We start from the raw sequence: 23,277 nt of genomic DNA on the forward strand, positions 1-23,277 counted from the left end.
AGAAGAACTGAGTTCAAATCTTGCCTCAGACATTTTTTCTCTCAGGCCCATTATTGTAGCTATAAAATAGGGATAATAACACAGAATTGTTGTGAGGATGAGTAAAATAATATTATGCACATAAAGTATTATGCAAACTTTAATGTGTTATATATTTAATGTTAAATAAAACAGAAATTATAAAGATCAAGCATGATTCAAATGAAAAGATATGGGAAGACACCCTCAACATACCCTTTTTTCATGGAGGTGAGAGGATCGGAGATGCTACATATTACACAATTTGGAACTTGTTGACCATTCACATATTGATCCCCCCCGCCAATTTTCTATTTTTGTCTTTTGTGTTTTTATTTGGGAATGGCTTTTTAGATTAGAAAGGGGAGGAATACAGAATAGCTGTAATGCTATATAAAACAGAAGGCAATAAAAACATAATTTAAAAAAAGTAATAAGAAAATAAAATTCAATTGGAAAAATAAAATATATGATGCATATGAATAAAAATGATAATATAATAAAGTTACTAATATGGATATATAATATTATAAAGGTAATGGTAATCAATGCAAATCACCATCATTACAGTAAAACTGGAATAAACTTAGATTGTAGTTAGACCTAAAGAATTAATGCCTAAATATCATTAAATTCATTACCTCCTCTTTTTTTTTGCAAGGCAATAGGGTTAAGTGACTTGCCCAAGGCCACACAGCTAGGTAATTATTGCATGTCTAAGGCTGGATTTGAACTCAGGTCCTCGACTCCATATGTATATTTTTAAGTTTCAAGATTTCCTTCCACTCTCCCTTCTTACCCCCTACCCCTCAGTGGTGAAGAGTCAGGTTAACAATTGTAATATTTTTGATGAACATGAGCCGGTGCTCCATCCACTGCACAACCTAGCTGGCCCAGCATCCTTTCAAACTTTAAACAACCCTTTGACATTATTACAAGTGTTGTCTCATATGATTTCTCTCTCATCACATTCAAATTTGATCAATGTATGCCATGTAAACAATGTAAAGACTGACAAATTGCCTTCTGTGGTGGATGGGGGGAGGGAAGTAAGATTAGGGGAAAAATTGTAAAACTCAAAATAAATAAAATCTTTTTTTTTTAAAAAAAGTAGTAACAAAAAAACAAGTGTTGTCTACATTTTATAAATAAGGAAAGTTAGGAACAGATAGCTCAAAACTGTCAGAAATAGGTTGCGAACAAAGTTCTCACAATTACTAATAACTAAATGTCTACAAATTCAATGAAGAAATGAGAAGCAGATTCAGATTTGGAAATTGAAACCATTTATGACAGACATATCTTAATTTGCTTACATAAAACAAAGTCTCTTTAATTCCCTATTTATCACATTGAATTATTCCATTCATTTCTGGTTGGCTAAAAAGAGCTACCCAATAGGTTTTTTGGATGAAATCTAGGTTTATGAAATTCTGTCCTTGAAAAATCTTCACTGGAGCTTTTTTCCCCCTATTCAACAAGAAAGTGAATTATACTAAAAATGTGCTGTCCCAAGCACCGGTATAACATTGTTATGTCTACTGTGGTAACAGTTCAAATGTATTATACCCACTGGATCACAAGATCTCTGGAGTCCACTTGTTTTTTTCCTTGAATGTGCTAAAACCTAGAGAAGAGACAAAAATATTTCCAGTAGCAAATGTGGACACCTGAGTTATTAACACCGGACAGTCATTATTCAGAGAGATATGTGGGTTATTGTTCACACAATAGGCTGCCAATTTCAGGCGCGGGTTTTCTTGGATTATAGCTTACTGTTTTCTGGGATAAATTTCTTTGATGACACAAGGGACTGAAATGGGCAAATACTAATGACAAGACTGGAGTTTACCCAATTTTATCAATAAATAGCTTGGGAAGGAAGTAGTCTGTATAAAGAACTGGATCAACCTGGAAGCTCTGGTTTTAGTTCAGGCTTTTTAACCTGGTTGACAAGAATGATAGAACAATTTATAATATTCCTGGCGGCTTTTCAGAAAAGACCAGACTCTGATTACTTATTTCAGAGTCTTTTGTACAATTAGTTTGCAGGCAATATAATTTTCTCACTTACTGCTTAATAGAATCTTGCAGCTAGCTGGCGGACAGAATAACAGGGTATATGTTAAACTCCTGCCTGAAGTGCCAGTGGATAATTTGTATATTCCTTTCAGTCACTTAATGGACTTTTACAGTTTGGCAGTGAAAGGAATGAATGATGTGAATTAACATGGCTTCTCAAAATAAAAATACATGTCAAATTTTTAATCCCTATTCATATCACTCCTAAATTCAAATACTGCATACATATGGCCATTATAATTTTAAAACCTATTTGAAAGCATTTGTAGATTTTCTCCAATTGTTTTAATTTCATTAATAGGGCCAAATAGCTTGAAATGACCCATGGGGCACTCCAAGTGGGATTTATCCAATTGTTTTTCAAACATTAAGTGATTTACAAATGATGGTATTTGCTCGAGTGAACAATTATGGGTCATTAAAAACATATGGGCAATAATCTGAAGTATTTGTTTTAAATGCTCTGGAATATGTTTTTTAAACTCTCTGAAGTGATCGACATTGCATTCTTTTCTGTTTGGAAGGGTAGCCTCTAAAATTATCATTAGAAAAAAAAAGATATTTCTAAAAGCTGGGTACTGGGATCTTTACCCATGCCCCCCTGAGAGTGGATATAATAGTAAGGATAATAATAATAATAGCAGGAACACCAAGAGTAGCAATAATAATACAATCTCAAATCTGTGTAAGACAATGTAGAAGATATTGATAGAAGTTATTTTTTTAAGTAACATGCAAGAGAATACATACATGCAATGGAGTCAACATGAGAAGTAATATTATTCCAAAGACACTGCAATTTCAAAGAATATTTTGGAAATCTTATTTTGAAATGAGCTTCAGAAAAACAAGTTAAAAACTACAACAAGAAGATGACAATCTTTTTATGGTCAAAATAACAACTTTACCAACTCCCCTTCAAAAAGTTTCGTGTCCACCTTTACTTTTTAGCAATGAAACTCTACAAAACCTTAAGATCATAGATTTAAAGAGATTTCTCAGGTCATGTAATAGGTATGAGGAAAATGGGAATATGGGGAGTGAGGGAGGTTAGGAGATGATGCAATTAAATGAAAAGAATTACATTTGAGCTGAGTCAAGAATATGGCTTGGGAAATACAATGAGCTGGGAGGAAAAGGACATGGAAGTGACAGATCAGTTTGACTAGTCTATGAAATTCAAGCTATTGCTCATCCTGAATTTCTGAATATCACCAATAACATAACAGTGTAGTAAAATAATGGATGATTGGTGATGTCTGTGCTTGCTCATGGATTTAAATGATGTAGACTTGAACAAAGTCATCGGCCTCATTGTCTCTTCCAGAGCCACAGAAGTGTAATGACAAATCAAAAGTTAGGACAAATGGAGCACTTCATATGTTCAGTCATACAGATATTATAAGTATGACATCCATTGGTGAAAATTAAAAAAAAGATAAAAAAACAAGGGGACAAATATCACAGAATTAATGCTAAAATGTAACATATTATTCTAGAATAAATATTGAAAGTGTTAAAGAGCAAACTATGAATTGGGGGGGTGAAAGCAAAGATGATAAAAAAGGTATACTTGAGGTAAAAAAGGAAGATCAGAAAAATGAAGATGACCTGACTCCTGCAACAGAATGAATGAAATGATAACTAATTATGAAAAGTTCAAAAGGTACCCAATTCTTATTTCTTTTGTATCTCAGAAATGGAGGAAAGAAACTGGCTAGGAATGGAAGAAAAATGAAACTTGAGAAGCTGATAACCCAAAGAAGTAAGGAATGGGATCACATATTTGCCTCTTGATGAGTTCAAGTCATATGAACCAAAGATTTTGATATTCTGGAATGCTCATATGAATGTAATAAGAAAAAAGGAGAAAAAATGGTTTTATACTTGGGTTCAAAATGCCAATTCCATTGGCACAAGATGAGTGAAGCATTATTATACAATTGTTTATGTGAAAAATGTGGGGGTTCTAGTGAACTAAAACTTGTGTAAGCCAATATGACAATCAAAGAAGCAACTGAGATCTCTTAGGAAAAATTTATCTTAGTTAATCTACTGAGGGGAAGACAGATTTGGAATTTCCCCTAAAATTGTCCCACATTATTGCATTGATGGAGTAAGGAAGTCCATCGTGGTTGATCATCATCCCATGTTGCTGTTAGAAACAATGATATTTAAACAAAGGCTGATTAGTCACTTGATAGATTTGTTGTAGTACTCTATTTCAATGAATGATTTTCTAGATGGTTGCTGAAGTTCATTCAAATTCTATTTTGTTATATGATGCCATGATTTGGTGAGTTATTATGTAAGTATTGCTATTATATTTAAGTGATTAGGGAATTGAAGTACCTAGAGCTTTGAGGACATCCACAGGGACATACAGCAATTAACAAAAGTGTTGGGTCTGAAATCCAAGAATTCTCAATCCATACTCATTTCTATCAAACTAGAGAACAAAATATGGAGAGGATAGAACAATGAGGAAACAGTATCATAGTTTAGCTAATATGAATGAGTTATATTTCAAGATTCTTAACCCCATTACAGTTAGAGTTTCAAAGGCTAAGGTAGAGATGGGATTGTAGTTGGAATATTGGCCCTTTCTCTGGCATATATGGACTGTAAAGTGATTGTGAATTGGTCACAATGTTTCTGGATTATTACCTCAATGAGGAAAAGGCCAAGGCACATAACCTAAAGAAAAGAGACCCTGCAGTACAACAGACCTGTTCAATTCAACCAATCAGATTATGCTCAGATGATAGTACTCAAGACACCAAATCACTATCAAGAAGAGATTCAAGGTTCTCATGACTCAACAAGAATGATCTTCTGAATTACCAGGCAATAGCAGCCACCAAGGACTTTAACACAAGATCTTTTCCTATACTAGGATATCTCATTCAGGAAGAACTCAAATCTTTGACTGTTTTCACCCTTTCTCACAACTTTAAAATTACTCCTTTTGCTTCATAGAATCTAGACTCAATTTGTGTATATTTCTTTCTATACTTGGCAGCAATCAACCTAAAATGAAAAAGCCTAAACTTGCCACATCTTCTCAAATCAATGCTGTAGGCTATTAAAGCTGAAATGCTTTAGGAAAAAAAATAATATTCATAAGCAAATGAGGAATAAATCAACAATGATTTGGAAAAAGAATGTCAGGTATTCAAATGATATTATTTTCTATGGTGGATTTGTGGATACATCCATTAAAGATTGTTAAACTGGATGCATTTCTTATGAATGGAGAGGATATATGCATTCTGACAGCAATTAATTATGAAAGGAAAGATTACTTATTTGCCCTCCTAATAAATTAAAAAAAATACAATGGAAGTATTTTTGGAAGAATTCATTATGATGTTCAGATTTCTCAGTTATCACCTAGATTTTATATTGCATTCCTTCCTCTACCTTTGGTCAGAATGCCATTCATTTTAACAAAGAATTTAGGAGGGAAAAAAAGAGGAAGAGGAAAAAAATGCAGCAAAATCTATCAATACCACTAAAACACAAAAGAGAATTTGACATACTTGTAGACATTCTACCTCTACCAGAGGTACAGGTACATCTTCTCAGGACTTTGCTTTGGAGTTCCATTTATTCTTTATAATTCTGCAAAATTCAGTTTTGACTATTTTGTGACTGTTGTTTTTATCATTATATTCTTATAATCATTGTGTATATTTTTTCTTGACTTTTTCATTTTTAGATGATTTCTTATAACTTTTCCTTTCTTTGTATTCATCACTGCTTAAAACACAGTAATAGTATATTACATTCATAAACCACAATTTATTTAACCTAAATTGAGAAATTTCTACTTAATTTACTTTTAGTTCTGCTACTGCACAAAAGGATACTGCAAATATTTATGTCTTTATAAAATCTTATTTTTTATCAGTGATAAATGAACTATAGGCAGTTGGATAATATCATGAGCCAATTAGGAGAACAAAAATAGTTTATCTGTCAGATCTATTATTTTCAGAATGGTTATACTAGCACATAATTCTATGCAAAAAAACTTAAGTAGGACTCTTAAGTTTTCAATTAGTTGATTGGAAGTTAAAAGGTAATAGAATTGCAATACAATCTTCCAAAAGTCTTAAGTTCCAAAGTCCTCTTCTGTCTCTATTCCAAAATGGATAGTATGAATTCCATAAATCAGTCTAACAACAAGACCCTATTCCTTGACGTAGGGCTTTGTAAAGCTATTCGTGGGAGTCATAAAAAGAGCATGAGTCTGCACAGTACAACTTATGACTCTGGTCTCATTTTCTATGTAGAAATAAAAAAAATTCCCAGGAAAAAGGAAAAATGGGGGAAAAATCCTAGAGTACAGAATATGAAAACCCAAGAAAAAATAATTTCAAAATAAATTACTACTTTTGAAATTATTTTTCTTGTTTTTCATTTTCATATTAATTTGGAAGGATTGATTGGGAAGAATCTTACTAACAGAGTATGTATACTATCTAAAGAGTGATGGAAAAATAACTTCTTGTGAAATCCAAACAAAACCAACAATGCAGTCATCATTAAAAGGTGTGGCTAAAAATATGAAGTCAAAATGAGAATATGGATTTAGACATAAAGGGTAATATTATAAACCAATTAGGAGAACAAGGAATAGTTAATCTGTCAGATTGAAAGGAGTTTATAAGCAAACAATAGACAGATAATATTACAAAATGCAAAATGCATAATTTGGTTTATAGTAAATTAAAAAATTTTTGCACAAATTAAACCAATGTAACCAAGATTAGAAGGAATACAGAAAGCTGGGAAGCAATTTTTACAGCTAGTGTTTTTCATAAAGAACTCATTTCTAAACTACAGTGAACTGTGCCAAATTTATAAGAATACAAATCATTCCCCAAATGATAAACACTCAAAGGATATGAACATGCAGTTTTCAGAAGAAGAAATTACAGTTATAATTATATGAAAAAATTCTCTAAATCACTATTGATTAGAGAAATGCAAATTAAAACAACTCTAAGATACCACTTCACATCTGTCAGATTAGTTAATATAACAAAAAAAAAGGAAAATGATAAATATTGGAGGGAATATTGAAAATCTGAGACATTGATGTAGAGTTGTGAATTAATCCAATCATTCTGGAGAGCAATTTGAAACTATGCCCAAAGGTCTATAAAACTGCATTCCCTTTGATCTAACAATAATATCTGAAAGAGATCATAAAAAAGGGAAAAGAACCCATATGTATAAAAATATAGCACCTGTTTTTGTAGTTACAAAGAATTGGAAATGGAGACACATTCCAACAATTAGGGAATGGTATGTGAATGTAATGGAATTTTATTGTTCTGTAAAAAAACAATGTGAGCAGGAGGACTTCAGAAAAACTAGAAAAGACATTCATGACAAAATGTTGAGTGAAGTGAGCAGAATCAGAACATTGTATACATTAACACCAACATTATGTGATGATCAATTAGAATAGACTTACCTCCTTTCAACAGCTCAATGAGCAAAGACAATTCTTGTCAGGGAAAATGCCATCCACATGCAGAGGGAAAAACTATGGAATCTGAATGTAGATCAGAGCATACTATTTTCACATTAAAAATTTGTTTCCATGGGATTTTCTCCTCATTCCCCCCCCCTTTATGTTCTGATTCTTCTTTCACAACATGATTAATATGGAAATATGTCAAATATTATAGCAGATATATAACATCAGATTACAAAGTAGAAAAGGAAGGAAAGGAAGCAAAAAATTATGGGACTCAAAATCTTACCCAAAAAAATCAATGTTGAAAACTTATCTATATGTAATTAGGGGGAAATAAAATATTTTAAAAAAGAAGGATAAAATATAATTACTTCATATTGAATATATTTTAAATTTATTTCAAGTAAAAATTTAATTTATTTGGTTTTTTTATCTCTCCCATGAAAGAGCCATATAAAGGTTACATTGGAAGTAGAATTATATCAAAAATTATAAACAAAAAGTATTAGAATAAAATTCAGGAATAAGCAGAAATCCCAGAATCAAAAATAAGTGAAAATTCCCCCATCATGCATCATTATTCTTTGAATTTCTAAGTAGAAAATATAATTTTTGGATGGTCTCAGTATACTTTTGTAAACTAATGAGTTAAAAACATGTATCATAGAACAGAAAGAAATTTCAGTTTCATTAAAGTAAATTGAGTTTATGAAGTACATTCTTAGAAAGGCATTGAAGATACTAAGGTATGACATTATACGGAAAAATTATTAGAGACTACTCATTTCATTTTGAATATCTATGAAAATGTCTTACTTTTCTTTTTGGAAATTTAGGCTTTAATCTCACATTAATCTCACAGGGAAGACAACCATGAAATAATTTGAGAAGATGGGCTATCATCTTATCTTGTAAATATGTGCCTGTGATCTTCCTAAAAGGAAAACTATGCAGGTGGAATTTTTAAAAGGGGAATAATGTTTATGGGTAGGACAACAGGGAAGATTCAGTTTCATTTAAACATGGGTAGAAACTTCACTTTACATAATAAATTTTTTGAAATACTAGGAACATCAGATATCTTTGGTGTTTACCCAATGAAGTCTCAAGAAGCAAAACATAATGAAAAAAAATCACCTATTATTTTTCCCCAATCCAAATAAAAATCTGTCTCTTAATTGGATCATATGAGTCATCAAAAAATATTTTCTCTTCTCCATTAAATAGTCATTATCATACCCTCCTATGAATCTTTGAGATGTTATAGCATGCTGCAAATTAATGCATGTGAGAAGACACAAACATGTTGAAATGAGTAGAAAAGAGAATTACCTTCCATAAAATATCTTTAGGCTTAAAAATCTAGTTAAAAAAACCTCATCACATTATCTTACTTTATAACACAAATAAATGTGTAGGTATTTGGGGGACAATTGTACAAAGAAGACCCTCAGGAAGAATGGATAAAGACTACCAACAGATACAAGTCTACAGGCATCAGAGAAGTCATAAAGAATATGGCAAAAGAAACAGAGCAAAGCTTGAAAGATAGCTCAAAAGATTTGCTGAATCTTTATAATTTCAAGGAATGTTCTGAAATTGAACAAAAACTGAGAATAAAGTGTATTCTTTGAGTCCCTGTTGATTAATCTCCCCCCGAAAATCTTTAATACTATTTGAAATGTAATTTTGCCTTTTTAAATCTTAGCCTGTAGCTATAGAATCATCTTAGACAACTTTCATCCTATTAATTAACAGTATTTTAAAGTATTTAATTTCATAATGCTATAATCATTATTTCATACAAAAAGTTATTTCATTTTGTATTAAATTTTGGAAGCTTTAAAACATTCATCTGGAATGAAATAAATTTATTTTTCCCTTATGAACATACTATCTGGAAGGGGAAAGAAATTATAAACCTTTCTAAGTTTAAGACCTAGTCCTCATCATGACATTGAATATCTTGAGATCTTCCAACAGACAGTTTGGTGCTATAGAAAGTAGGGGACCAAATTCAAAGAATCCAAAGGAAATTAAATGTGATAAAGTCTAAGCTATCTGTTAAACCTAAGTGTATAGTTACATTTCTTTTAACATAAGGTATTCTTGTTTCAATAGAATGTTAAGCTTCTTATGGGGAAGAGGTATGTTATTTTTTTGCTTTTTCTATATGCAGCACCTATCCCAGTGTCCAGCAGATAACCTTTTCTCAATAAAAATTTGATGAATTGTATTTGTTTTTTAAACATAAAATGTACCAATCATCCTTTAGCTCAAAAGCACTCAACAGTAATAGCCCAGCTATGAACAATGTTATCTCCATCCACAGAAACAAAACAAAACAAAACAAAAGAGAAAAGGAAAAAAACCCAAACATTCAAAATCTGATAAAAATTATTTCTTAGGTATTTCTTTCCCTTAATTCTAATTCCTCATACCAAAAATGACTAAAATGTAAACATGTTTATCCAAGATATATATATAATGTTCAATGCTAACCTGATTGTTTGCTGCTGAGGGGAGAGGGGTGGGAAGGGAGGATGGAAGGAAATTTTGTAACTTAAAAATATACATGTGTATATGGATGAAAATATAAAATTAATTTCTTTTAAAAAATACCCAACAAATATTGACTTATGAAAGGTTGGTCATTTTCATTTTTTTGTTTCATTTTGGGTGAGGGACTAGTAAGGGGGAAATCCATTCTAATTGATTTAATATCTGCAAATTTTCTTAGGACTACAGTTAAGAGGGCAGGAATGGTGAGGGTGAAGCTAATGGAAATTGGTCAAGACAGAAATTATGCATCCACCAAAAATAAACTGTATGTTTGTCATCCACATATAAGCATAACAAAAATTACAGAAATGTCTCCAAGGTTAGTTTTAAGTTGATGACTTTTTTAGCTATAGCAGATATCAAAGATCATTTCTGAAGTAGAGACTGCAGATCCTCTCAGTGGAGACATATTGCTAAAGTATGTGGAAAATTTCAAGTCGCAATTTTAAGAGTACCTCTATACCAACTGTATATAAGTGAAATAATTAATTACCAGGAGTCTTAGAAGAAACAAAATTCTAATGCCATTTTCACTAGGACCTCTACAGGTATGCAAAAAAAAGTTTGGTGGCTTGAAAATACTATAGTCCAGTTAAAAATCCAAATAAATATTTTATAAAAGTCATCCCTACTGAAGGGTGAGAGATAAAGGGAAGGATGAAAACCTAGTAAGATTAATTTTCTCCTATGCTTCTCAATTATCACCAAAATCTTACCCTTTTGCCCGAGTTATACAGAAGCACTATAATCTAGTAGATTATGAATGTGTTAGGAGCTGGCCTGTATGACAGGTTCAGAGGAAATAATAAACAGAATAAAAAAACTTCCCTCCTCCCCAAAAATCTTAAGAAATGATGATGCTTGGACATTTCTTTCAATAAAAATGAACAAATGATGAAGGATTTAATTAAAATTATATCAAGGGGCAGATAGGTGGCATAGTGGATAAAGCACTGGCCCTGGAGTCAGGAGTACCTGAGTTCAAATCTGGTCTCAGACACTTAATTACCTAGCTGTGTGGCCTTGGGCAAGCCACTTAACACTGTTTGCCTTGCAAAAAACCTAAAAAATTATATCAGTCTTTTTGATTTCAATAATCCAAGAAGCAGAGGAACAGGAGATAGTGTTCTTCCCCACTGAGCTGCTAAGGCTAACTTCCAAGTTTGTTTCTTCATGTTATATTGAGTGAGGTTGCATTAAGTTTGCAACAAACTGAAGTTTTTGGAGAGAAAGGGTATTAAAAATAAAAACCAACCAAGAGGCAGGTATAAGAAATGGTCTTTTTGGAAAGAGATTGCTTTGTTTTGTTTTTTAAATAAAGAACAGGAATTAGAAGAAATAAGAAAAAATTCATAAATCATGGAAGAAAAAGAAAAGTTAAATATTGATGGTGGAAGAATGACTTTGACTTTTCTGATGACATCAATCACATTTATTCATTCAATAAAAAATGGTTAGATACCTTCCAAGGTGAAATTTTTTAAGGATCAATTGGAATATATCTTCTCTGATAAGATCCAAACAAAAAAAATAAGAACAAGATTGGATAATACAACAAAAGGAGTGTAGGATAATCCTGAAAAAAATACTTTCCAATAAAACCTGTTGGAGCAAAACTTATTCTTATCCTGGTAGCTGAGTTTGCTATGTAGTTTGCTTCTTTATTATTTCATGTTATATTTAATCTAGCATCAGGAAAATTTTGCAAACAATCATTGAAAAGATCAAGAGTCAAAGAAACTAAGAGCAGAAATTTGTGAATACAAGACTCACAAAATAAATTATAACTAAGCAATAAGTGCAAAATAAAAGAAAATATTACTGTATCAATGTCAAAAAGAGAAATGTCTGTTTCCCTAAACTTAACTTGAGGTAATTTTTTGAGAAAAGTACTAAAAGTACATGCCAAATTCAATGAATTTTCTAAATCAGTAAATTTTATAATCACTTCTATCTGAAAGACCTATTTGTTGCAGGGCCCCTAATGCCTACTCCACTACTCCAAAGAGTTGCAGAATTTTGAGAGGCTAAACAAAATACACTGTATTTTAAATATGTTAAAAATTTGAGTCTCCTATGCCTAGGGGTATATTATAAAAAATGTTTCCCTCCCCACCCCATTAGGAAAAATTAGGAAATCTTTCTCTCATCAGGGCAAAACTAAAAAGATAAAAATGCAAAACAAATGCTTTACATTTCTTCTATTTTCACACACCAGTCAGCTGAGGAAAGGCAATCTAATTCTCCAAGCCCAGCAGAACTCCCTCTATCTAGGGCCTAGAGGCAACTTTATCTGCAATTCTAAAAGTCACTTTATCTTAATTTACATAGCTAGTTTTACTTTTCTGATTACCTAGGTAATAAAGGAAATGTTTACTTCAAAAAGTTCATAGATTTGTAAATCAAATTGACTTGTAATATATAAATAATAAAGAGGACTGAAAAATCTAAATCATTAAAGTAGCAATTTTTTTTTTTTGAAAAACATCACCTGGGTTGGGTCCTCTCAATTTAAAGCTATAAAATGCAAACTAAATGCAAATTGTAATGGAGATTATATAATATTTTACAAGCTGAGAACTAAACCAATGGGATTAATGGTTCACTGTAGTCCTTTGTAAATAGGAAATTAATCTATTCACAAACTATTTTAAGATCAATAAACTAGACAGCAGTATCCATGTAGGTTCCAATATCTAATAGGCAAAGAAAATGGAAGGTAGACTTAGAAGCAATAACAATTAGTCGAAGTTTAGGATGTAGTTGAATGAGGTAATCCCTAAAATAGCTACTAAACAATTTTATTCCATTGACAAGGCTGCCAGCATTAAATTTTACAGAAAGTAAAAACTTAAAAATTAACCTGGATCATATACAGGCTAAAGAGAGTTTAAAAAATAGAAATAATATAGATAATAAGACTATATTGCCAATTATAAAGAATAAAATACAGGTAAATCATACTTCAGAAATCCTTTATTAAAAGGATTTGACATACATTTAAATGACTGAAATGAAGTTCAAAAAGACCTTTAAAATTAACACCATGTTTTCAATAATGTTATTTTATCTGTAGGCATGCTTCTGTTATTAGAAGAAATTCTCTTAATTTTTCCCCTGCTTTATTGTATACAGATAAGTTGTGGTTTCCTCATCTGTAAAATGAGGGGATTGATTACACTAAATGATGATAGTAATCATTACATTATATTCCAATCCTCTAAGGTTCACAAAAGATTTTCTACAGATATCCCTGAGAGGAAGTAATGTTACCTCTATTTTATAGAAGAGAAAACTAATATTGAGAAAAGATAATGACTCAACCATGTTCACAGAGATGGAAATGGGAGATATTCTAAGCTGGTGTTATTGCCTTATAATATTTTACTATTTTTTTAAAGGTACCTTTCCTGCACTGACAAACTATGAACCTGTTCTTAAAATCCATGTGTATAATCCTTTTTTTTTGTATTTGTTTCTAGTTTTAACAAGAATTAAATCAAAATTAGAATTTCATCATTGTTTCTTAGACAATAAAGTATGTTTTCTCCCCCTCCATATGATAAAGTAAAAAAGAATATGGGTTCTATAATAAAAGCTCATGTCTCATATTTTTAATAAAGTTTATAACTTAAATATTATATTAAGTGATAATGCTTCTTTTCTCTAATCACAGCTAAAGTAACCCTGGCCTTGGATTCAGGAAAATCAATGTAAGGCTACCTCAGACACTTAGTAAATTTGTAATCTAGGGAAGTCACTTAACATTTCTATTCCTGAGTTTCTACTCTTGTAAAATTAGAAAAGTAGCAACTATATTGCAGGGCTGCTGTGAGGAAAACATGAGGTAATATCTGCAAGGAGTTTAGCTTATCACCTAAGACATAGCAAACACTTAACAAATGCTTATTTTCTTCCTCTTGCACCAATTATATAATTTAGAGACTACTCTGCACAGGTAACACAACTTAGCAAAAGCAACAACCATTTAAGTAATATTCAAGGCTCCATAGATAGCAAAAATATTGTGATTAGGGGTTTGTCAATTTTTCTGACAGAAAGAAGATGGGGTTAAATTTTAAGAAGTGATATCTTTGGCACAAATCTATGGTTAGATTTCCTAATTTTCAATTGAACATTTTTCTGAAAAAAGTAAAAATACAAAATGATGTTGTTATGATGTGAATAAGCCACGAATGTGTGATCTTTATAAATACCTTGAGTGAACCCAAGTAACCCTATTTACTGAGCCAAAGAGAAAATATCGGAAATAAAAAAAATAGTAGTTTCCAGGTAGCAAATAACATTTACTGATGACCAATTGTATGAAGAGTACCAGGCTATGAACATTCACTGGAGACAAGAACAAAAAAGATGGTTTCTACTCCTGAGAACAAATGTGACTCCAGTGATGAAGACTTACAGCTGGGGTGAAAAGTGGCTGACCTGGGGAGAGATTTATCTATGCCCTTTCAATATTGCAGCTGAGACAATTGCCCTTATGGTACCTGCCTAAGTGATACACTAATTGCAAAGGTAATCTAGTGATAGTGACAATTTCAACAAAATTTTCATTTATCTTCCTACCAAAATGGAGGTAGAGGGATGGATGGAAAAGATCACTGTAAAGATAGTATATGATGAAATCAAAATACAAAATAGCATTGATGGATATACAAAGATATACAATTTAAGTTTCAACATTTTTGTCAAAATTCTCATGCATTGTTCTATTTTCCTTATAAAATTAGAAGTGGGGAAGGAAAGCTCTACCCACTGAATTATTCTAGCCAAAGATTACACAGTCAAGGATTTTGAATAATAATGGGCCTTAGAGATTATTTAATCTAACATAAAAATCTTAAAATAAAACTAAAGTTAAGATATAGTCAGGATGGGGCAGCTAGGTGATCCAGTGGATAGAGCATCAGACCTAGAGTCAGGAGGATCTGAGTTCAAATCCAACCTCAGACACTTAAAAATTACCTGGCTGTGAGACCTTGGGCAAGTCATTTAACCCCCACTGCAACCTTCAGCAAAAAAAAAAGATATAGTCATAGTAACATAAAGTCAAAGTAGAATGATAAAGCTGAGATTTGAATCCAGGTCCTCCAACTCCAAGGCTAATGTTCATTCCACATTATCTTGCTTTATGTTTAATTAATATTCACAATACAAAACTAAAGAGATAACAAGGTCCCTATTCATTTAGTATTGAAGATAATTTTCAGAAATTAGAATTTAGAAATAAGAACAATGTAAAAAGATTTAAAATATTTGGATAAAAAAACAGCAAATTAAATTGCTGCTGCAACTGGTTAAGAAATACAGTATGTTAAGGTTATCTAAAAAGTTCTACTTTTTTGATCAGCAAATGCCTGACTTGTGCAGAACTCTTAGAATAGTTTTCTAATAACATGAAAACATTCCATAAACAAAATACACTGTTAAGGTTGACTTTCACTAAAATTTATGATAAATTGCCTTTCAGAATTAAAATACCATGTTCAGTTTTGGAAAAAAACATTTCCCATTCATATGTGTTCTTTTGCCTTAAGGAATTAAGTGTTCCTTTGCAGGCCTTGACCCTGTTAAAATAAAAAAATAAAATACTGAATAAAATGTTTGAAATAAGATAAAGATGAGAGAAGAACCACATTCCCCACAGGGGTATATGTGTCCTCCAAAGAAGGCAATGGAATTTGCTTGGGTATCAAATAAGAAAACCAGGTCCTTCTTCACCTCTCAAACCTCCAAACAGAAAAAAAAGGAGGAAAAAAAAATCTTTGCTTACATAACTTCCTGACTAAAAGCATAATTAGACCCCAGAAAGACTAGATCCAGACAAGCTGCATAATATCTGACCTCCAGAGAACATGAAGACAGTTTATAGTCATCTATCTGTCAGGACTTGCAATGTTGCCTAAAGGTAGTAAAATAGACTCCATGGACTTCAGGGTCCATCTAATTCTTGATTCTATCACATCCCAATGTTTAAGCCATTTTTGACATTTCAGGCATTCTTATCATTTGATATTGTCACTATTGTCATTGACAAGAAGAAGGGAATATTATAAACTGCTTCATAATTACCATATTAATTATTACATTCCTCTTTCACAATTTTAATCCCTTTATTTGCCTCATTGCATTTTTTTTGGCTCTCTGCGAACTACAGAGTGATGCCTGCTGATGTAGCTAGCAGGATATCCTTAATAAAAGCTGCCCAGCTGCCAGTTATAAGTCTAGCCAGTTGGGCAAGTTTAGAGAACTAATCTGGACAGTGACATCTCTGTCTTCGGGTGACTTCAGTGAGGTATAAAACTGGTCCCTATACATCACTGAACCCGATTCAATTAAGTTTCATAGTAATATTTCAGCTACCTGAGAAAATTATAGTCATCACACACAAAAACTTAATTGCTCTATTTTTTTTACATTCCTAATCCTTTAAAAAAATTGCAATTAAAATGGTGATCCAAATTAGAAGTTTCCAAAAAGCATTCAATCCTTTGATGAAAAATGTTTGATATCATAGCTCTTGTAATTTTTTTCTACCCAGAAGAATAAAGTAAGGTTTAGATTGTAGTTTCAATGATTATTTAAAAATAAAGCCCATTATATCTCAAATATATACCCTCACTTTTTGATTACCAGAAAATAATATAAGTCTTTGGGTTTTTAAGTTGGGATCTTTGAAATTTTTTAAACATACTGCTAAAATTATTGCATTAACTCTATGAAAAAGTTTTTTTTGGGGAATTCTGTGTATCTTATTCTGTCAGAAACAGCTAGTTCTTTAAAGATATTACTAGACACAAACACTTAAGAGAAGATGTCAACTTTCTGAAATGTGAGTAGTATGTATGAATGAGCAGGGAAGAGGGGAAATATGGATTTTATCATGTATAATTTTATTGCATTGCCTTTTTTCCATTGAAATGCTTCTAGAACTGGTGTTCTATCTTCTGAGAAACTAAGTTTTCTTAAGCAAGACTACAGTAACTGTCAACAGAGCAAAATAGAAAGCATTAACATCTTACGGCAAAACAAAGAGCACCAAAGCATAAGTTTGACCATCTGGATCATACTCACTCAATATCCAAGAGAAATTGATGTTAGCCTTTTCATTTTTTTTTTGGCTGGATGATGGACCAAAGTAGCTTTAGTATGCAAATCTCTTAGATAAATAAGAATTTTAACTAGAAAGATGACTCAAGAAAAATAAGACAAAATTTGAAGAGTTCTCAATTTTCACATAAAACTGTCACTTGAAAAATAATTGACAAGTTCAACCATGCCATGAATCAGTACCAGTAGAAACTTATTTGTTGCTGTTTTTTAACAATAATAAAAAACATGGGGAGGCTAGGTGGCACAGTAAATAGAGCACCGGCCCTGGAGTCAGGAGTACATGAGTTCTAATCCGACCTCAGACACTTAAAAATTACTTAGCTGAGTATGAGTTCTAATCCGACCTCAGACACTTAAAGCTGTGTGGCCTTGGGCATTGCTTTGCAAAAAGAAAAAACCTAAAAATAATAATAATAATAATAAACACCTCTGATGTTATTAACATTTACTCAAAAATATAAATGGGGGTTTCTCAGACCTTAGGAACAAGGATACAAAATGAATTATTTGGGTAAGGGTCTACATAGAGACATTTGCCCATTTCCATGCACTTGCAAATTCATCCCCAAACATTCCTTTTACATTGGAAGGAGTTGAGAAGGGAATAACAATTTATTATTTATTAATCACCTGCTATGAGACTAGGACAATGCTAAGTATTTGAAAAATATTATCTCATTTAATCATCGGATAATTATATAAAGAGGTAGGAAATGTCAATTTAAAATCTAAAATGCAATAGCATTAGATTTTTTCATAATCTGAATTAGCATTGATCAAATATTATCAGGTTTTTCTGGATACTATTAAGAATGTATTTATAAAAGGCAAATAAAGTGGCTAATAATCTGAACTGAGTACTTATTTATAAGTATCCGAAATCTCTGGCACCTCAGAGTTAATTTTGAGTGTTTGTAACATTTTTTTTTATTCAAGTTATTCAACTTCAATAGGAAGCAATGCAGTATTTGTAAACCACATCTGTTAAAATCTAAGTAACCTGAGGGCAAGGAATCTTTCTTATTATCAATATATAGTACTCAACATAATATGATGCAAGAAAATGTTTATTATATTTTATAAATTTTAATTTGTATTTATACTATGTAATTAACAAATATTTACCAAATTACCTTTGGTATCTTATTAGTATTGGGCAGTCATAGCAGTAAGCTAATGCTGACATTAAACTGTTAATGAGAAGTATTAAAATAGTTTTTGAAATTGAGTGGTAAATTTCAGGATTAGAAGTGATCATGATTGTGATTATGATCTATTTTTTCAAGGACAAAATTAAAAAATGGATGGCAGATAATAAAAGCTATTTATAGGAAAAACACTTATCACATAGGTTTCTAGACAAACACATGAGGGACTGAAAGGGATTTCATGATAATAATCCAAAACTATTTCTCAAAAAAATAAATTCTACTTAAGCATTCACAGAACTAAACACACTCTCTCAAATACTTAGACTCTTTGCAGAAAGTATAAGCAAAGTATTGAGAAAGCTATATAATAAGCATTAGAAGTTGTTGAGTTCAAAATATGCTAGGTTACTTCACATGGGATGTAATCTCATAGGTATTTACTGCATCTACATAAGAGTAATATTGTATTATGGAAAATTCTTAAAGGCAAATGGACAGTAGCTAATGAACTAAAGTACATTATGCATTTCAGCTTTACATTTTCTATTTTTAAAAAATAGATTACCTTTCATAAAAGAATAAGCTAGAATTATTTTGCAATGTAATGGTCATGGTTCTCACTATAGGGAGAAAAAAATGTTTTAAACACAATTTTCAGTTTCATACAACAAGAAAGTGAAAGACAAAAAACTTGAGGAAACAGGAGATATAAAAGGAGGGATCAGAGATAGTCAAAGAATCATACAGGTCCAGGTGCCTATAATGTATATAATGTATAAACATATTAATCTTGTGTTTGTTCAACTAATACAGTGACAATGCCACTTCAATCCCAAAGTTTTCTAACCCTTGCTTATTAGTTTCTAAAAATGAAGGTTGACATGGTAGAAAATGCTTCATTACAAAAATTTTTCTGTGCATCATTTCTTCCATCCTTAATAAGATTTATTAATTTCTATGGTACATTCTAGATTGACTAATGAGTGGGAAATCACAGAAGAAATGAGAAAAGTCAGTAAAGGTAATGGGGGAATGGACAATTCCCACCTGAGTAGTTAATTTACTGATACTAACCTTGAATTGTTCTCTTGAAGAAGGCCTTGCAGGCTTCACATGAAGCTACCCCATAGTGGTACCCAGATGCAATATCACCACACACCAAACACAGTCTCTTGGGCATTGAATTTAGCATATATTCACACTTGGTCTGTGAGTCTTCTGCAATGGTGCTGGAACAATCATCATATCGTTTCCTGACAGGCCCGTTACCTCCAAGGACAGGGGCAGAAGGGTACAGAGGTGGTGAGTCAAGTCCATTCTGATGGCCATTCATGGTTGAACTATAGCTCCCGCTGGCGTCTGAAGAGCCACCGGGGCTGTGGTGGTTGATGCTGTCCGTTAAGGAGGCAGGGCTTGAGGGTTCCGTCTTGATATAGGAGGAACAGCTAGAATCAATGTGTCGATCTTTGCTTGACATTCTGCAGAGAAGCCTGAAATATAGAGGAGAGGAGAGAAAAGATAGGAGAAAGAGAAAGAAAAGATAAAGATGAAGAGGAGAGATATGAATATAGAAAGATAAAAGGAAAAGGAGAAAGAGGAAAGAGACAGACAGTAAAGAAAGGAGGAGAAAAAAACCACAAATTAAAATCATTGCTCTTTAAGAAAGCTTTTAATGGCTAAAAAGACATCATTCATTCATTAGTCAATATCTCTTGTTCAACATGAATGTGATCAGGATAAGGCCATGACAGAGTTAAATCAAGACTCCTGACAGGAAGAGTTATTCCCACCTCCATCCACCATTTTTAAGTTTCCTTCCTTCAAACCAATATGAATTTCAGTTAACTTTCTGAATCTATATTGGTCAAATGAGTAGATGGGGATTTTTCAAAGTCCATTTTATTTGCAGAATTTATGGTCATTATTTTCTTACTTGCAACTTTTTTCAAGCCACAAATCATATAAATGCTATGAACAGAATCAAAATTATCTAATGTGATGACAGCTTGGTTTTGTGATTATTAACAACTTCAATAATTATATAGCTTTGTCTTTGAACTGACGGTGGCCAATAAATTCACATATATTTTCTTCATTAAACCAGTTTCATTCTATATACATACAAATATATGCATAATACATATACACACACGTACACATTATACATACACACATACACATACACACAAAGATTTTTCTGTGTGTTATTTCTTCTATACCTAATTAGATTTAGCTAATTTTGATGGCATATTCAAGATTGATAGATGAGTGTGAAAACATATAAGAAATGGGAAATGTGAGGGTAGGTGAGGGGCATAAAGACGTAAGAAATAATACAAGGATAAATAAGACATGAGTTCATATGAGACCTCAAATGCTTACTTGCTGTGTGCCCTTACAAAAGTCACTTAACCTTTGTTCACCTTGGTATCCTTAACCAAAAAACAGGGGTAAATAAATATAACCTACCCACCAGGGTAGTTGTAAGGAACAAATGAGTTAATATTTGCAAATAACAGCACATTTGCAAATAATTATCACAATATCTGATACACAAAGGATACTGCATAGAAAAACATTGTACACCCTAACAACAACATGGGGGTGATGATCAACCTTAAAGGACTTGTTGACTCCATCAGTGTAACAACCAGGGACAATTTTGGGCTATCTGCAATGGAGAATACCATCTGTATCCAGAGAAAGAATTGTGGAGTTTGAACAAAGACCAAAGACTATTACCTTCAATATAGGAAAAAAAAACCCCAACATTATCTTATGTAATTTTTGCGATCTCTTATACTTTATTTTTCTTCCTTAAGGATATGATTTTTCTCTCATCTCATTGAACTGAGATCAATGTATACCATGTAAACAATGTAAAGACTAACAGAATGCCTTCTGTGGGGGGGGGGGGGGGTGGAAGCAAGGATGGGGGGGAAAATTGTAAAACTCAAAATTAATAAAAAAAAAGACTGTATAAATGCCTAATCTCTTCCCTCCTTACAAATAAATTTCTTAACAAAAACAAAAGGCAATAATTAAGGATACTTTTCTTAAATATATTCTTGCAACCACTACCCCAACCACTGTTTTGATTCTGTAAAATTCCTAAAGAAAAATTCTTAGAAAAGATCACATTTAGCCCTTATCCAGAGACTAAATAGTAATAGCCATTCCCAGCTAACCCATAGCAATATTATATTATTGAACTAGACATGTTATTTCTATAAACAAGAAAATTATGAAATAATATATTGAAAAATTATATTTCAGCTAGAGTACTGATGCCATCTTTCTTATCATTAAAAAGCAAACAATCAACTAACTTAAAGAGCAGGCATGGCACAACTGTTTTATATAGGAAAAAACCCCCAACCATATCTCACCTTCTCTTCATCCCATTCTTATTCCATCCTCACCAAATGCAAGTCAGAAGATGCATCAGAACTGCCTGCCTCCACCGAGGGAAGTCATAAAACTTCCCTTTTCTCAACCAATCATCACTGCCCAATTGCAACCAAGCACAGGACCATCATTGTCAGCTGGATGCTGATCTCCTCACCCACACCTATGGTGGAGGTATCCTCGATGTACTCTACTCTGACCCCTTGGACCTATTATTCTCCTGGTCAGGAACCATCTGCCTTACCATTTCTCCCTCAAGGTCCTCAGGGCCCAGCCATCTGCCCTATTTCTTTTTCCTGCCAGGATCTAAGTATTACCTGGCCTTTCCATCTGCCTTGAACAGAACATGAACATGAGTATTTCTTTATGGGTTGTCTCTCCCATTTAGAATGTGAGCTCTTTGAGAGTAGGAACTGTCTCACTTTTCTATTTTTATCCCAACCATTTTAGTTCAGTACTTTTCAAGGAGCAAGTACTTATGAATAAATGTTCCATTCCATTCTTTGTAATCCTCATAAGCCAATGAACTTCTAAAAGATGATTAGGGGAAAAGACAGAACTTTTCATCTTTTTGCAACTATGCCCTAGTACAAAAACTCTTTTGGAAAACTTTCAGAGAAAACACTAGAGTGAGAAGTGAGGTTTAGAAAAAACTTAAAGACATTCCATTTGAAAAAAATCATAATCAAGAGAAAATAACTTATTCTTTAGCTTAAAAAACAAGATTCTTTGGTTCACCAGTTTGGCCTCATTACCTTTTTCTCTCAATTTCCCATATTTCTTTAAAAAACAAGAAAATGAGGTTCTAGAATCATCAATTTGAAAAGCTCCCATCAACATAGTCTACTTCCTTATAATAAGCATCAAAGAATTTGCATATCAACAAATTTTTTTTCCTTTCCTTTTTTTTTTCCTCCCCAAACCAAATCAGTATCAAGATGTAAACAAAGAAAAAGCAAAATTAAAACACAGCTTCCTTGGCTTTCGACCACCCACTTGTGTTGTCCTCTCCTCAAGAATTAGAAGGAAAAAATATTCCTCTTGCCAGCCTGAACTAGTTCGTCCTTTCCCTTCTGCATCTGCTGCCTTGTACCCGTCACTGTTAATGAGCATTGTAATTAATAGATGGCTCTCTCTTGTCTCCCTGCTTGCACTCTGGGCTAAGCACTTTTCTCAAGTCAACGTTTGAAAGAAAGCGGGTCGGCACTGACTTACAGCAGCCCTGCGAATTCCTTTTAATTTAGAGCACTTACACCACCACTTCACTTATTACCTTATAATTACTGGACTGCTCTCACATACATTATGATCTTAGACTAGAGTTAGAAATTATTAGGGTACTAAAACATGGTTGCTCTCCTTTCCTCTCTCTGGCACTGAATTTTCCACAGCTATGATTAAAAATATCAATTAACTCTTTCACCATCT

The 23,277-nt window shown here is 32.4% G+C and overlaps 1 protein-coding gene across 7 annotated transcripts in view; it reads right to left on the bottom strand.

Moving 5' to 3' along the window:
- Positions 1-23,277, bottom strand: part of ESRRG (estrogen related receptor gamma) — a 604,123-nt gene that overhangs the window by 161,474 nt on the left and 419,372 nt on the right. For all 7 annotated transcript variants that reach the window (XM_074222676.1, XM_074222674.1, XM_074222673.1 and 4 more), the window contains one exon: positions 19,516-19,931. In XM_074222676.1, the coding sequence (XP_074078777.1) occupies positions 19,516-19,918 (403 nt within the window). In that variant the 5' untranslated portion in view covers positions 19,919-19,931. The remainder of the gene's footprint in view (positions 1-19,515; positions 19,932-23,277) is intronic.

The sequence above is a fragment of the Macrotis lagotis genome, chromosome 2 (genome assembly GCF_037893015.1).
Source record: "Macrotis lagotis isolate mMagLag1 chromosome 2, bilby.v1.9.chrom.fasta, whole genome shotgun sequence".
NCBI lineage: Eukaryota > Metazoa > Chordata > Mammalia > Peramelemorphia > Peramelidae > Macrotis > Macrotis lagotis.